Raw genomic sequence first — 17,006 nt, 5'->3', positions numbered from 1 at the left:
TTTTTAGATTATCTGTTCATACTTGATTCACTGAGGTGTATTTATTGACGTAAACGAAATGCAAACTATCAATGCGCCTATTTTCTTGACTACTTTTCATTAAGTAGGGTTGCAGGAGCTTCAGCCGGTCCCAGCTGGTTGTGTTGAAGACGTGGTATACCGTACATTAGACGAGTGGTCAGTGTGTTGCATAGATTCACATCAACAGCCTTTCATTTCATATGAATCTCTCAGGAGATGTCTGTGAGGAAACCCAAGCATGAACTGGTAAAGTCAACACAGAAACGGCCCAGAAATCAAACATCGTTTTAAATTCAGAAAGTCATTAATTGTTGTAAGAAAGTTAAAAACCAGTCCCAAGTTCAGTAAAATAATGGTAATGCAATATTGGGGAAACGGAATCAAATGATCAGTTTTAAAGAACGGTAGAAACCTTCGGAGGGTTTCTGGCTTTCTGGTTTGTTTGGGGTTTTTTTTTTTACAGAAATGGCTCTCAAGTAAACTGATGAATGGGCTCAAAATTTAGTTTGTGATCTTCGATTTTATGCAGAGAGCAGAGGATTGTACGTAACATTCCAATTTAAAAAAAGTCTTAAATGCCCTTTTTTTTTTTTTTTAACCTTCGCCAACAAACATGGTGAAGGTTATGTTTTTGTCCGCATGTCTTTATTTAATGGTTTGTATGTATTTTACCAATTTTTCACAAAAACTCTTGACTCGATTTGCAAGAAATGTTCAGGGATGATTTGTCTTTATCCAAGGATGGTTTGATTACATTTTGAAAATCATTGGGTCAAGGAAAGGTCAAAGTATTCTCATCATAATGTAGTCAGTTTTAATCCAATTGTTGTCAAACCAATGCCAAAATGTTCCGTTTTCAATTATAAAATAAAATTTTAAAGTAAAGGTCACACCCTGGAGAGGCGAATCAATTTAATAACCGATTTATTTCTTTAATCATATCTCCTTTAAGTTACTTAAAGGTTAAATCTGGTGAAAGTCTGACGATTTATGTACAAAAAAAATGGGACACATTTGCTGCACCAAATTAGTGAGTGAATATAACGAGTATTTTAAAGAGGCAGAGTTGATCAGGAGTAAAAAAAAATTGGAAAATAAAGTGAAAATATTGTGGAAAAATGTGTTAAAAAAAGAAAAAATGGATTCCATCTTGTAAATGTCACAATGTAATGTTTGTATGAGATACAAGCAGTCATGACTCTGCATTGTAGCCCACTGCTGGACTCTACACTCCCATAAACCATTGTCTGTGATTATTTTTCATGCAAATTACAAAAAAGGAGCGTATCGGAGGTCTGCTCTATTGTGAGCAAAAACCAACAACGGCGTCTCTCTGGGCAAAACCTTGTTTCTACAGAATGAGCTAAAGTTCAGAAGTCAGTTGAATCAAAAGGTTAAATTCTCATTTAAAACCTGAAAAATACTAATTTCCACGAAAATACAGGAGAAGTGAAATACATTTTTAAACAAGAGACAGTTCTGTTCGCCAGCCTACTTCTCGTCCCAGCCAACAACTGAAATGACCCAAATCTGTCATCCGTCCTTCCATTCATCTCCGATCCAGTTCTGGGTTGTGAAGTGATGAAGCAGAGTGCCGATTTTTTTTTTTTTTTTTTAATGTGCCACACAAATCTGCTCCTCTGGTTCTCCTGAAGTCAACAATCACCTGCTCAGGCTCGGTGGCCATCAGGACCACACATATGACCAAATTCATGCCGTAACCAAGATTAGTAATTAAACAAAAATCACTCAATGAGATAGTTTTGTGCCAAAGGGCACAGAATGAAACAGAATGTGTTTAATGTGGAATTAGAAAAACAAATGGTCACAGAGACAGTTTGTTCCTTCCTGTTTCTTACATTATATTTTATTTTATGGTTCTCAAAGTTTATTGTCGTCGTTTCACTGTAAATAGTTAAATGTTTATCAAATTTAGATTTTTCTTCTTTTTGAACTTTAATATATATATTTTTAATAGCATTTGGTTTCATGTTGAGCATATTAAGAAATGTAACAACAAAATCTATAATACGGTGTGACTTGTGTGTTAGCAATGAATTGCATATATAATTGTACAATATTTTTGTAATAAATTATTCAACAACTGGTGTCTAGTTGCTGACATGAAGGTTGGACATGCAAGCTTGAGTTTAGAAGTTTGGAGGTTTGTATCTCACTGCTGAAAAGGTACTCTGGTTCTCCTCCCCGGGAAAGACTGTTTGACCCCAGTGACAGTCCACTGCTACTAGTGTGTGAACTTAAAATACGTGTTTTCATTCATCCATTTGCCGTACAGATCCATCTTCTACACTGCTTTATCCTATGGTCCTGGGCAGTGTACAAGCTGGACAGGTCGCTGGTACATCACAGGGCAAGGACTCAGAGAGACACACAACCCACACACTCACATTCACACCTAGGGGCAATTTAAAGTCTCCAATTAACCTTAAGTGTATGACTGTGAGGAAATCGGAGAGGAAACACAGGAACCCACGGGGAGAACATGCAAACTCCACACAGAAAGGCCCGATCGGGACCCACAACATTCTCGTTGTGATAACCACTGTGGAGGCACATCAGAGCCAATTGAATAAAGTCAGAATAAAGACTGTATTCTTGGAAGGTGTCACCTCCTCATCTGAGTGACTTCATCAGTTCATGCTGTTCAGTCGATAAGCCTGGCGGAAAGGTTAATAACACGGAATAATTTCTTTCAGGGGATCAATAAAGCTTCCTTTCTTTATTTTTTCTTTTCTTTCACAGATGTAAATAATGAACGTGCTGTGAAGTTAAAAGATGGGGACGGACTTTTTTTTCCACGTGTCTTTGAACTTCCTTCACCTTTATTCACATTTTCCATCTTACAGATAAATAAAGTACAATGAGTGGTGTCGTGCGCGTGCACGTCTGCCCTATTGTTGTCGTGCTTTCATTCACTCAGCACGCGGCGCGAACAAAGGCTCGCTCTCTGATTGGCTCCCGGCTGAGGCCCCCGCGCGACGCCGCCGCCGCCGCCGCCGTGCAGCGAGCCTCGTCACAACAGATGGACCCCTCGCGCGGACTCTCCTCCTCCTCCCCCTGCTGCTGCTGCTGCTGATGCACGGCTGCACGCGGATTGTTTCCACCGTCTGGAAGAAGGAGCGAACCGGAGCGGAGGAGTTCCGCCGTGAACGGACCGAGAGCCGCGGGGAAGAAGAGGAGGAGAGCAGCCGGGGCGGGGGTGGGGAGCGACGACCGAGGAGAACCGCGGAAGGTGAGCCGGGGGGGGGGGGGGCGAGGGTCTCCAGGAGCGGGCTGAGTCCAGGCGGAGGCTCGCTGGTCGTGATGATGTCTGTGGGGGAAAGATGTGGCGATACGCGGTGGGTGGAGTTTAAACACGGGATCTTAATGTTTTGACTGTTAACCCCCCCAAAAAACCCAGAAACGGTGGGTAGTTTTTAAAAAAGCAAATGCGACACGCAGACTAAACATGTCATCTGCAGGGTGTTTGTAGTGTTTGCATTGACCTGCAGGGATGATATTCACACACCACAGCTAATTAGATGCCCCGAAACCTCAGCTGGAGCGGAAAATGCCCTCAACTGCCTGTTTCTCCACATGTGGTCTCGACCAGAGAGAGAGAGCACACACAGCCATGTATTAGTAAAGCAGGTTACATAACAGACAATAGTTAAAATTCCTCCCAGCACTCAGAAGGCACACCAGACACAGGCGCTGCCAAAAAAAATAGTAAAAGTGCCTGATTTCTGGCTAATAACTCAGGTTTCAAAGGGCTGGTTGGATATTAGCAGGCCTGAAATAAATCACACCTCCAGCTCCATTTTCCATGACTAACTTTTTAACAACTGTTCAGCTGCAGTTGATTTTCAGGTTGCGTCATGAATCTGCATAGATTCATCCAAACCAGGGTCTGGGGGGGGGACCCAGCTGACAATGGGTGAAAGTAGGCTGCCGGTCCATCACAGGGCAAGACAAAGTGAGACAGTCACACTCGCATCCTGGGATGATTTTTTTTTTTTTTTTTTAGAATCACCATTTTGCTTCAAATTCATGTTTTTATAGCACCAAGAAATTGATGAAGGAGAAACTCTTCCTGGACGACATCAAGACGCTGCAGGAGAACCCGAAAACGTCATTCTAATGCAAAACTAACTCCTATTATTTGTCAAAGAAGAAATAAATGTTTTATTGATTTCCGTAGGAAAATTCCCTCTCTGCAAAGCAGGCCATCCTATTCATAGTGAACCCGAACCATATAGGAGCAGTGTGCTGCCACAGTGCGGTGTGGGGGGGGGGGTCAAGGGTCCTGCTCGGGGGGGGGGGGGGCTCACAATGATGACAAATAAAGCTTCGATTGATCTGGACGATCTGGAAGCCATATATTTTTGCAGTCGGACTTGCAAAGCGTCTTTGACAGCCACGTCGGGCCTCACAAGAAGCAGCAGAGAGAAAACACACTCGCGCACTATTTTTGGCTCTGTGTTTCTAGTTTGCTGGAGCTCAGATGTTTTCTGTGTTGCTATGACAATAGTGACAATAGCGAGGCAGAGCGGTGGTAATGTTGGAGGCAGGGGCCGCGGTGTCGGTGGGTTTGGAGGAGGAGGAGGAGGATGTGGATGTTTGGGGCTATTCTTTGATGGTGTCGTTGAAAGAAGAGGTTCAGACTCAACGGGCCAAGGAGACAGAAAACAACGCATGTGTGTGTGTATCCATGAAAGAGGGAGAGAGAGAGAGAAGGCAGGAAGTTGTGGTTTTAATAGCTTGCTGTCTAGCGAATAGTCTTTCACAAAGGGGGGGTGAAGAAGATGTGAGGAGAAAGCAGAGTAGGGAGGAAGAAAAAACCCAAAACAGCATAGAGAGAAGAGTTTTCCAGGTTCCATATGGAACAATATGAATGCCACTGATAAACACCGTGACGTGGTCCGAACTAAACGAAGGCAAAACAAAAAAAGAGGCACAACGATATGAAGATGGAGGGAGACGGAGTATCGGCTGACGTAACGAGGCCCCCGGGGGGAACTCGGGCAGTCGGTGACGTCTCCATTTGGACCGAGGTCCCGTCAGAGAGCAGCGGTGTGACCTGGAACGGGTCGGGGTCAGCACGTCTGTGTTTATACGAGGCGTTCGGCTGCAGCGTCGTACAAATAATATCCAGAGAGAGAGAGAGACTGTGTGCTGGTGATGAAAGACGTGACATTTGAATTATTTAGTCGCTCGTTGATGCAGGGTGCGCAGTTTAATAACCTTTAATCAAGCGCGGAAGATGACATGTGGAACGATATGAACAATTCACAAATCCAGCGTTGTTGACGTCCATGTTTAATTCAGATTTCTCCCGGCTGTGATCACATATAGTTCAGCAGCATCGTAACAGTAAAGTCGTATTTTAAAGCGACAGTGTTTAGTGGTTGAGTTGTGTTAGAGGCGAAAGGTCACGGACATTGATTTCGTGGCAAATTTGCAGTTTCCTCGTATGGATTGCACATATTATATTTGCTCATTTGTAGACTATCATGTAAAATTCGGCTGTTTGTTTTAGAAGTGCCTCTTATTGTTTGAACCTGTGAATCTTTATGTTGAAATAAACAGACCCTCTCGGGAGTGAAAGTCTTTAAACTGCACTTCATTAATTCGCTCCCTGCTTCATTTGCATGACAAAATAAAATCTTGCCTGGGCCTTTTCTTTGGCTCAGTCACTTTAGCGAACTTCAGCTGTGATCATTGTGCCGCTGACCTTTTCAATGGAGCACTGTTGTTGCTCTCTGTTGCTGTGCTTTTTTTTTTTATATATATATATATATTTCTGGGAACTTTTGTATGTTTCTGGCTGCCATCTTCAACCCATAAACTGGTGGATATTTTCAGATATAATTCTATTTTTAAGCTGCTGCAAATAAACATTTTTTTAAAGGAGAGCAGAAATAAACTAGATATAATTTTACTTGTGCCCTTTTCTTGTCAAAAGTAAAAAATCCTCTTGAAGATGACAAAAACAAGATAACATTTTTTATTCTGGTGTAATTTTGTGAAACGTTCAGAGAGCAAATACAAAAGGGCCAAAGAGCCACAGGTTGCAGGCTGCTGAGTTCGAGGATAGGAGGAGAGAAACAGAGAAATTGTTGGCGAGCCATTCAAACCCTGGTTTGGGTCAGGAAGTGGAGATTCTCCGTTCAGTTCATCAGATAGAGACTGTGTGATTGCATATTGTGCAATACGCTTTACTATGTGCAAGATGTTAAACCCATCTTAAGTTTTTTTATTATTATTATTTATACTTTTAGGCGTGTTGCTGATCCTTGCACTGCATGCAGGAGAACCTCCAACGTCGTTCTACGATGTTTGTATAATGACAATAAAAGGCATTCTCGTCTAGTCTATTCAATCGTAGGTTTCTTAAGCAGTTATTTTGACAGCCTGATAATAAAGAGTTCCAATAGTCTACTCTGGATGTAACAAATGTGTGGATTAATCAAGTCCTGGTCAAAAATAACTCCCAGGTTTCTTACAGTGGCACTGGAGGTCAAAGTAATATTGTCCTGTCGTGATTCCAGGTGTCCAGCCTGACATAAATATATCGCGTTCCTCACAGCAAAGAAAAAAAAGCAAAGCATTGTCATTACTTTTCTTTAAATGACCTTGCATTAAACAGAATGACGTGCTTTTCATGACACTTGGCAGCAAATTTTAAAGGTTAATTTGTCTGATTAGATTATATTTTTTTTCTCTCCAGAGCCTGAGGTAGAAAAAAGAGGAAGGGACAATTCCGTTAACGCATGACAAGTGCTTTGACTTGACGTCCACGTTGACTTTTTTTGACGTGACGTCCTATTGGAGCCTTTGTTTCGACTCGGCGGTCGGCCGTCCTTCTCAGTCCGCTCCGGCGTCATCTCTTGACGAGTCGTCGAGCGCAGCCGCTTTTCACCACCATATTAAAGACTAATGATTTCCATTGGAAGGTCAATGATGAGCGTTGGACTTGCTCGACGGGGCTAATAGACTCGCTGAAATATTGATAGGCCTTGGCATGGGGCTGGGCCGATTGGCGTTTAATATTTAATCTGTCCACAATAACCCCAACACATTTGTGTCAGAGATTGACAGCTGCGCCGGTATCTGGCGGCAGCGTGCGTGAAGCAGCTTGTATCTTTTGTTTACGCTGAGCTGTTTGTGTCTGCTCCCACTGTTGGATGATGAAGTGAGGCAGGTCTTATCAGTTTTCCAACTCCAGCTCTCGTGTGTGTGTGTGTGTGTGTGTGTGTGTGTGTGTGTGTGTGTGTGTGTGTGTGTGTGTGTGTGTGTGTGTGTGTGTGTGTGTGTGTGTGTGTGTGTGTGTGTGTGTGTGTGTGTGTGTGTGTGTGTGTGTGTGTGTGTGTGTGTGTGTGTGTGTGTGTGTGTGTGTGTGTGTGTGTGTTGACTCACTTTTTGAAAGGCGTGCTAGTTCTTCCGTGGCACTTGAATTGAGGAAGTTTCGGTCTGTGTGAGGGCCGTTTGTCAGTTTCCTCTGTGCCTGACTTGAGTCAAGGAGGAAGTGATATAGCGGAAGGGGAGCACTTCCTTTAAAACACCCCCCCTCCACACTCTTCCTCGCCTCCTCGCTGTCACACACGCAGGAAAAGACCCTCGTGGGCCGTTTGTAAAGGACCCCTGAGCAACACGGTTACTATTACCCGACTGTACACGTGAACCTGTCGCTGCTCCCTCTTTGTATTGACGCAACATCGCTCCGCTGTTACCGCGGTAAGAAAGTCTCATGACACTTTTATTTATTTTTTAAATGTTCTCTGCAGGTGATTTTGTTTCGCTCTGCACTGTGACATTTTGTGATATGAGCGCATAAAAAAGGGATTTTATGGGAAGTTTAAACTAATCAACATTATTCCCTTACTAAAAATTGTGCGATATGAACTGTACATGACCCTTTCTTAGGAATGTGAAACATTCCTTTACTGTCTCAAAGAGCTTTGATGCAGTCAAACAATAATTGATTGCTTATTTCTGATCACTGAAGCTTATATGAAAGTCTACAGGAAAGGAAGCTTAAAAAGTAGGTTCTTGTCACACCTGTGATTTGACTCCAATATAGACCAGTTCATATCTCAATCTTACATCGAACCATTTATCTGCTGTGCTGCTTTATTCAACTCGGTGTTTGCCTGCCTCAAGGACGTTCATCACTTCACATGGACACATTTACTGAGACGTTGCAGATGCTGTGTAGATCTCTGGACGTGAGGGTTGGTCCTGAAGGAGAAACGTTCAGTTTTGGAAATCTTTCCTTTATCTTCACATCAATATTCTCTATATGGCATCATCAAGTCTCAAAAGTCTATTAATACTAATGTGATTTGGAAATAAATCACATATACTTGTTGCCTGGAGCTGTACCTAGAATATATATATATATATATATATATATATATATATATATATATATATATATATATATATATATATATATATATATATATATGCAAAAAAGGCAAAAATGATTATTTTCTTCTCTGTGGGGACGTATGGATGCTTTAAGCTGCTTTACATCGGCCGGTTATTTCACCTGCAATGCTAATGATTTAATGTTTTGCAGGATTTAATGTTCGTCTCGTTGATCTATGAACATCTAAGTCTGTTTTTGAACATGCAACAAAGTATAGATAAATACAAGATAAATATGCAAAGTCTTTTTTTCATGTAACTGATAAAAATTGAAATCTAACAGGTGAAAATGTTCTGCTGTGATTTAAGACACACTGGGTGACTTCATGAAGCAAAATGAGATTTTGAGTAAGATCTTCTGGTTTTTGCCAGTTGATCGTCAACTCCTGTGACGTGGAGGTCATGTGTTCTGATGGTGCAACTCAGGGAAAAGTCAAAAGATCAAGAAAGTTCAAGAAAACACACCGGGGGGGGGCGATAAATTTCATTTCATGTCAATTCAATGAATAACTGCAGAGGCCTTGACCGCAAAACACAAATCTCCACCAAGTGAGTGCAGGGATGATTTTGTCTTCTCCAGGCTGCATGCTGGAACATGAAAAATTGTCAGTGTGGCATTAATGTCTGACAGGAATGGAAAGGTGATATTTCACCGTGTCCACCCCCCCCCCCCCCGCTGACCACAGCTGCTTCTTCAGATGTTTTGAGATAAAGCGGCAGCACGCCGTGTGACGAGACAAATGACGGCCTTGACTGCGTTCTGTCAGGAGCCTGCTCCGTGATAAATGTTTAAGCAGCTGAAATAATGTGGAGCAGCGGGCGGCCCATGTGTCCTGCACCTGTCTGGGGGCGGGGGGGCGGGGGGGGTCCGCCTTCCCTCCTGCCAACCTCACTACTGACACCCTCTCATTCAGAAAACAGGAAGCGAAAAGTCTACAGACTGATGGCAGAGCGCCATTTGAAACAGCTGCGACTGGCCGTGCACATGTTAAAAAAAAAAAAAAAAAAAGAAAAGAAAAAGATCTGTGGGTGTTGAAGTGAAGAGCGCAGACAAGTTCAGAGTTTGGAGACGCCGCAGTGGTTTAACTATCGGTGTCGACACGGGAGTTAGTTGACAGGAAAGTAGATATAATCTGCTGGCGGTGTTGTTTATGGCGTGAAGCTTCTCCTCCTCCTCCTCCTCCTCCTCTTCCTGCAGTCACTGTCGTCTTCAGGCGGTCCTTCTCCGGTCTGATCGCTGCCGTCATGAGGAGTCATGAGACTGAATGAGACGGGCTAACACTAACCCTCTGTGCTGCTTGTTTGTGTCGCAGCTCGTCTCATGCCCGCTGAGAATGGATGACATACAGGACGGGGTTCAGATTGGACTGAACAAGTTCATCAGCAAGTAAGGCGTCACAGCTTTTCTTACATATTTCGATTTTTTTTAAATTTATTTATTTATTTTAGTATGCCAACATGAGGAAGAGATTATGAAATAAAGAAGTAAGAGCAACACGCTGGGTTTACTAAAAGGAGCAGCGCCCGTTAAAAGGCTCACACTGCACTAGGAAACAGACAGTAATCGTCCAAATACACTATTTTATGTCGGTTTTGGAAAAACACACATTATAACACAAGGTTTCTGGAGATTATTTCTTTGATGTAACAAGGCTTCTTGCAATAAATTGTCTGTCTCTCTGTTTATTTCCTTTTTAAAAGGTTCCACTTGCATTTGTGGGATGAGCAGCAAAGTTCAATATGTAGACTTTCTGATATTTTCACATTTACTTCCAAAAAGCTTTGTTGCAACAAAGAAAAACACTTGCTAAACTCAAATTTCCTCACTTTTCTGTGCCTAGTTTATTTCATGCAATAGTGTTTGAATACATGATTCTGTCGAACGCTGTGTTGTAACATCATATACATGTACAGTCGATGAGAAGATACTGATGTTTAAGCCTGTAGTGCAACTTGAATGTAATGATAACTGTAGGGCTGTAATATTTAATTTGTATTAGATAATAGGCAATGTCTGACAAAAGATCAAATAGATATGGTAAAAGAATTGTCGCACACAGTTCAGTTCAGCAGGAGAAATATTACACTTTGACGAGAACTGAAGAAATCCGGGTTATAAAGGCGAAATACTTTTGACACGAACATTTTAAATGCATCAAAATGTGCTGAAATGAATTTGCTTGAATGAAAGCAGAAACCGGTAAAACGGTTCACGTCTTCCATGTGGCGTCAGCCGCCAGTAGTCATGTACACACTTGTACTTTTACTTTATGTGATAATATTCCTCAACCTCTCTGTCTTTAGGGCAACAGTCCTGTCACATCTTAAAACGTACAACCTCTATTATGATGGTCAGAATCTACAGCTGCGACACAGAGAAGTGAGTATACACCTTTCTCTCTCTCTGTGTTTATTTCCATGTTGAGGCTTTTTTTTTTTTTTTTTTTTTTTTAAAGCAAAAGAGCCTAAAAGTCTCGTCTCCTCTCGGTCGTCTGCGGTCAACATTATGGGCTCTAGTCCAAAGGAGTTAATGCTTGATTGTGTGTATTTCTATATGTGCATTGATCGTGGCTGCCGTCTCCCAACAGGAAGAGGAGGAGCTGATTGTCGAGGGTCTGTTGAATATCTTTTGGGGCCTGCGGCGACCAATCAGGCTCCAGATGCAGGACGACCACGAGCGAATCCGACCGCCTCCTTCCTCCACGTCTTGGCACTCCGGTTGCAATCTGGACAGCCAGGGGTAGGTCGGCCCGGATCGAGTTACCCCTGAGTGGGGTCAGAGAGGGCAGATATAGATTAACTCCAGATTATCTGATGGGAAATTTCAGGGTCTTTGGCACTTTCAAAGCGATTTATTGTCAGTGAGGTTTTTCGACGTTGCACATTATTATTATATTACTATTAAAAAACGCAAAAGTGAATATTTCAACCACAAGTCATTCTGAGTTTAGGATTTTGCTTTGTGAGCTCTTACACAATCTTTCATACCTGCTACCTATTTCATACTCTATTCTATTCTATTCTATTCATATTATTAAATGCTTCATGGCAGCATTCAGCAACAACAAAAGTCTTCTGACGAACAGATTTTAATACGTTTCATAGATAACATCCTCGACATTAAAGAAAGGGAATCATTAAAGAAATGCAATCCGTTGAAATGTGAAAGCAAATGCTGCTGACGACCTGCTTGAAGCATAGAAAGAGGAACAGCTGTCATTAGTTGAATCAAACCAAAGCAGATGTGACTTAAATGTAATTATTAAAAAAAAATACCGAACTACTTCTTCTTCTTATCATTTACTGTCTCGTATTTCCCATTCTAAAGGTCCCCCAACAGCACAGACGGTCAACAGACGACGCAGCACAGCCCGCCCTCAGTGGAAGTGACGCCGCCGCCGAGCCAACCAGAGGACAACGGCGTGGCTGAAGAAGAGGCGGAAGGTGAGAGACGCTGCGGCTGTTGAAATATAGGTGGCACATTTAACATCGTCTTACCTGTTTGTCTCACTCTTTCCCTGTAGTTCAATAAAAACTTCAATATTACAAAAAAAAAAAAAAAGATTGATTGTAAACCATTTTAGTTTAACGTTACGCAAGATTTCAAAAGAAACAAGTTGAAAACAAAAAGTATCAATTTTGGCCAAATGTTTCAAACCCAAGTGTCGTGAAGCTCCCTGAGATGTTTTCTCTTGTTTTTTAGAAGAAAATGATGAAAGATGGATTTACATTTTTATGATCTTTACTTGTCTCTTGCATCGAACCAGAACAAGATGATTTATAAACTCATTTTATGGAAATTTCAATATTTTCTCGTCACATCGAGTTGTCGTAGGAAACATGTTGTAATAATGCTGTCTTTTTTTTTTTTTTATGGTTTTATGGCATTTAAAAAAATAAATCAAAGGAACCCTGAGCTTTTTTTGAGCTGTTCTTAATGATAATCCCACCATATTTTAGGATATTTTACGATTTATGTCACCACATACATATAAAATCTAAAAGTGCTACTCTACATCAATAAATGGTCATTAAAATAACTTGACTCAAACAATAACAAATGACGAACGGGATAAACGTCCGAGTTTTTGAGGTTGTGTGCTAACTGTCGATTGGGCAGACGACAACGAGAGCGCCGCTCAGCTCCTCAGGACGAAGAGCGACGCCGGGGTCCTGCGGCGAGGTCAGCGGCGGTCTCCCAGCGACCAGAGGAAAATCAGACGCCATCGATTCTCCATCAACGGCCACTTCTACAATCACAAGGTCAAACCTGGGGGGCCCAGAGTGCATCACCGCATCACAGAACCACGGAGGACAGCTGAGTTTGTGTGAAAACCGCCGCGTGGTCGATGCTTACGTTGACGTCCGAATGTTTTTGTTTCGTGTTTGTCAGACGGCGGTGTTCACCCCGGCCTACGGTTCAGTCACAAACGTCCGGATCAACAGCTGCATGACCACGCCCCAGGTGCTGCGGGTCCTCCTCAACAAGTTCAAGATCGAAAACAGCCCGGACGACTTCGCGCTCTACGTCGTCCACGCGAGCGGAGGTGAGCTTTGTGCAGCGTTGTGACTCCGCCGCACCGAGTTTGAGCCCAAAACAAATGAGATCAGGTTGACCTTCTCCAGCAGGCAGAGACTTGAGGAAGTCACAACACGCGTTCAAGGAGAAGCGGTAGAGATAGTTGCAGGGCACCTTTTGACATCAGGGTGAACATCCCGGTAACGTTAATTTCAGCCTACCTGGTTTCATTCCGTCTCCACGCACGACACGAACCACGCGACAAGAGTTTTCTAACACCATGTCGAGCAGAAAGCAGGACCCGACACGCATCCTTTTCCCTGTGAGGCGGAGAGGGAGGCTGACGGGAAGTTGACCTTTGTCCCCAAACTTCTGAAAAAGCCTAAGATCAGATCATGCTTCCGTTCTTTTTGGTCGACGCTCGCCACTGTAATAAATTATACAAAGGTCTTCTCTTCCCTCATCTCTCATGTTTTTCTGCTTGAGACGTAACTGTAACTATCTCTTTTATACAAGAATGACTAGGATTCTTTTGATGTCTTTTTTAATTTTTACATTCACAAATAAATGAGTTGGCTTTAATCAATAAAAATAAAAAAAAAACATTTTGCAAACGATTAAAGCAACATTGTGATCTTAAAGCATTTCTACCTACCAGAGATGAATTACACAGAATTTTAGTGCTTAATCAAATGTTAAATTGCAGTAAAGCCACACAGTTGTGCTTTAATAAGGTGTTTTTCCCCGATGTTTTGTTGCTGGAACGTTGTTAAAAGTAGACTCAACCGGTGGTACTTTCACTGTCTGGCGAGTATCTGCACTCAGATTCCACTCGCATTAAGCTGTGATGTTGAACACAAGCACCTACAGTTTGATGTGTAGGTATTATTTTTCTCACCTCTAAGGTTTAGTGTTGGCTTGGATGCATATGAATGATGAGCCCCGATGAAGTTTTTTTTTTTTTTTTTTTCATAAGCTCTGAAAGTGGCTAAAGTTGTTTGAATAAAACGTGCGTAAGTATAAAGTCAACCCAATATTGTTCCATCACATTAAGGAGTTAAATGTAGTCAAAAGATGAATTGTGTTTCTCGAGCGACTTTTTCCACGAAGTCATCCAGGCGATGAAGGTGATTTTGTTTTCGACTTCATTGCAAGTATCCGTGTTGAAGCATGAGAGACCTGATCTATAGCAGCTTCGTGCAAACTCTTAACAGAATCTGCAAGTAAACTGAGTTTCCACACACACGGACGTGGTAAAGGCGTTTCCTCTCACCGTTGTGTGCGTCTGCGTTGGTGTTTCTAGAGCGCGTGAAACTGAAGCGGACCGACTATCCTCTGGTGCTCCGGGTGATGCAGGGCCCGTGTGAGCAGGTCTGCAAAGTTTTCCTCATGGAAGAGGACCTGGGAGAAGAAGTCACATATGACGTGAGTGAAGCCGTTCATCCTGAAGTGGAACTGCAGAGAAAAAAAACGAGACAGCGCCTCCTTTGTCTTTTTATACTCCGTTCAGTTCTGTCCTGAGAATTGTCACTCGCTCCCACCAGGTGGCGCAGTACATTAAGTTTGAGATGCCCGTCCTCCAGAGTTTCATCACCAAGCTGAAGGAGGAGGAGGACCGAGAAGTGCAGAAGCTGAAAAGAAGGTATTTGAACTGACTTGTTGCAATATTTTCTTTCCAGTCTTTAACAAAATGCTTCAAACGTACAAAGATGTTCAAAACTAATTTTATGACCTTCGCAGCTTTTTTTTTTTTTTTTTAATGAGACACTTGACTTTCTTTGCAGGTATAATTACCTGCGCTGTATAATTGAGAGGCAGCTCGGTTGTCTTCCTGAAGGGGCGACGTGTATGTGACCCGCCCCCGGCGAGGCTTCGCTCCATCACGCCACGCCTTCCCAGAGCGCCACATCCTGGTGACCAATAACCAGCTGACACCAGCAAAGGGGGGGGGGGGGGGGGGGTTGTGTTTCAGGAGACCGTCCTCCTCCCTGGAGATCCTCTGCCATCGTTTTCACAAACAAGTCACCACCTCGGGAAGTGTCTCACTTGGATCCAGTCAATTCAATTTTTTTTTTTTCCCTCTGGATATTCTTCGGCTCTGGAGAGATTCCAACCTTTTTCGAGGTGTTTTTTTTTCAGTTTGAACCTGAAAGAAAACAAAATGTCATTTCCTCAGTCCCCCCCCCCCACCCCGGATGTTGTTTAAAAAAAAATCAAGCACAAACGTCATGTTGCAGTGAAGTGCCTGTGAAAAGGGTTATTGATCCAAGCACAAGACAAACTTTGATCAAATAGGTTTAAAAGAAGTGCCACAAACGAACCACATCCGACCACACCGCCGTCCTGGATGGAGAAAACAAAAACAACCCGTCCAACTCTTCTCAATATCAGAATCTTTAACTTTAGCGGAGCAGGTTACTGCAGGGATGTTTGTTCATGTGATTAATCGGATGGTTGTGTGTGACCAATTTTTTTGTTGTTTTGTTTTTCTGCAAGAAAACGGACTGAATGTTTGGCTTTTTGCAGAAACTTGGAGCACAAATTATTTTATGAGCCAATATTTGACAGTTGTGCTCCTGTAGAATCCTTTCTCACTTTCTTGAGATGTGAAATGAAACAATAGGCGTGTTAACCTGTGAGCTCGGGTTGTGTAGTCGACAGATCTGATTTCTCTCTGTACATAACCAAGGAGGGCTGTTTGCGAGGCTTTGTCAAGTATCATTCCAGATGTGCTGCGCGGGGCCGCATGGTGCAAACGGTGGTTCGTGTTCCTTCTTCTTAGCGAGAAGATTGTGGGTTTGAACCCAAGCCAGGACATGTTTTGTGGAGTTTCCATGAGTTTCCTCTGACGATTCAAAAACATGCACCTGCAAGATCGTCCATTCCTTGTGATGGTCCTGGTGAAATCTCCACGGTAGCTCAGGTTGCTCCCCCAAACTTTAAGCGAGAAAGCTGAGACTTAAAAATTGGGCATTGCTGAGGCAATTGTTTCACCCGAAGAAAGGGTCGATTTCTCCAAAATGGAAGGGCAGCCAGGTCAATAAAACCTTAAAGTGTCCAATTACAGTTTAAAACATGATGCCAAGTTGGTGTCATATGTAAGGCTTAGAAAGACAAAGTGAAGTTATAATAACAGGTGCAGTTAAAAGGTGATGCGAAGTGATGGAGGGTCAGACAAAAGCTGATTAGTGGTTTGGACATGAGATGTAATCACTTTCCCAACGGGTTCAAAATAACGTCAAATTTCTCATTGTTACTGTTTTAATGCTGAAAAAGACACACAAAAAAAGAAGACATTTGAATGTTGGACAAAAATGTTGGCTGGGTGTAAACAAAAAAAATGATTTCTAAATGCTTATTTCATTTTTTTTTTTTTCATTTCGATAAAGCAAAAATGACAAAAAGAAGCACAACACGGACATGAAGACTGTGAATTATTCTTTTCGATGGTGGGGATGTCTTGAACGTATGAATGAGCATTTGAAAGCAGGCAGGTTTCCGCCGCATGTAACGGCACTTTGCATACGTCGGCCTGCGTACTTACCGCCGTCGGGTTTAATCCGACCGTCATTGAAAGTCTTACAACACACGATGGACTGCAGCTGCAAGGAGTGTGTGAGTGAGTGTGTGTGTGTGTGTGTGTTTGTGTGCGTGACTCTCGGGAGTGTGCATGCTCTATTTTTAGTAGCCCATAAACCTCGCCCCGCTTTTGTATTGTGTCTTTCATGAAGTCACGAGGAAACTTATGAAGTGTTACCAACTCATGCCACTACGTGGAAATTGTAATTTTTGGAAAGGTTTCATACAATGATTGTTATTTAATAAAACTTTTGTCTGGGGGAAAGAGATTTGACTCCCAAGTCTGTGGTCTGTTTCATATGAGCGGTGTTGGAAGACTGGCGCTGGAACGTTCAAGAGATGAACCGTGAGTCAGCTTTGGTGAAAGCTCGTTAAGTGTTCTGGTTAATTCAGTGTGTTGAATAATTTCAAGACACATTTAGAAACGCTAATGTCAAGCCACACTCCCAACGCA

The 17,006-nt window shown here is 42.5% G+C and overlaps 1 protein-coding gene across 2 annotated transcripts; it reads left to right on the top strand.

The window, feature by feature from the left end:
- Positions 1-3,216: 3,216 nt before the first annotated feature.
- rassf2b (Ras association domain family member 2b) lies at positions 3,217-16,817 on the top strand. 2 transcript variants are annotated; one of them, XR_013936703.1, is made up of 11 exons: positions 3,217-3,274; positions 9,768-9,841; positions 10,759-10,834; positions 11,043-11,194; positions 11,783-11,898; positions 12,575-12,717; positions 12,848-13,001; positions 14,277-14,398; positions 14,518-14,615; positions 14,758-14,886; positions 14,946-16,817. XR_013936703.1 is itself a non-coding variant. In XM_080499667.1 (10 exons), exons 2-10 carry the CDS (start codon positions 9,789-9,791, stop codon positions 14,825-14,827), a joined length of 984 nt encoding a protein of 327 aa, XP_080355793.1. In that variant the 5' UTR covers positions 3,217-3,274; positions 9,768-9,788; the 3' UTR covers positions 14,828-14,929. The 2 variants fall into 2 exon arrangements, 1 of the variants encoding a protein (XP_080355793.1); XM_080499667.1 differs by lacking the exon at positions 14,946-16,817 and having other exon boundaries at positions 14,758-14,929.
- The last annotated feature ends 189 nt before the right edge of the window (positions 16,818-17,006 follow it).

Source organism: Blennius ocellaris (assembly GCF_963422515.1).
Source record: "Blennius ocellaris genome assembly, chromosome: 7".
In the NCBI taxonomy this organism is placed as follows: domain Eukaryota; kingdom Metazoa; phylum Chordata; class Actinopteri; order Blenniiformes; family Blenniidae; genus Blennius; species Blennius ocellaris.
The sequence above is the reverse complement of the archived record's forward strand: the minus strand, read 5'-3'. Positions and strand labels throughout refer to the sequence as shown.

Bases quoted from the DNA above. Each gene is read 5' to 3' on its own strand.
- rassf2b (XM_080499667.1), top strand. From the start codon at position 9,789: ATGGATGACATACAGGACGGGGTTCAGATTGGACTGAACAAGTTCATC. The intron at 11,195-11,782 runs GTAGGTCGGCCC...CCCATTCTAAAG, and splicing joins TGCAATCTGGACAGCCAGGG to GTCCCCCAACAGCACAGACG. The intron at 13,002-14,276 runs GTGAGCTTTGTG...TGGTGTTTCTAG, and splicing joins CGTCGTCCACGCGAGCGGAG to AGCGCGTGAAACTGAAGCGG.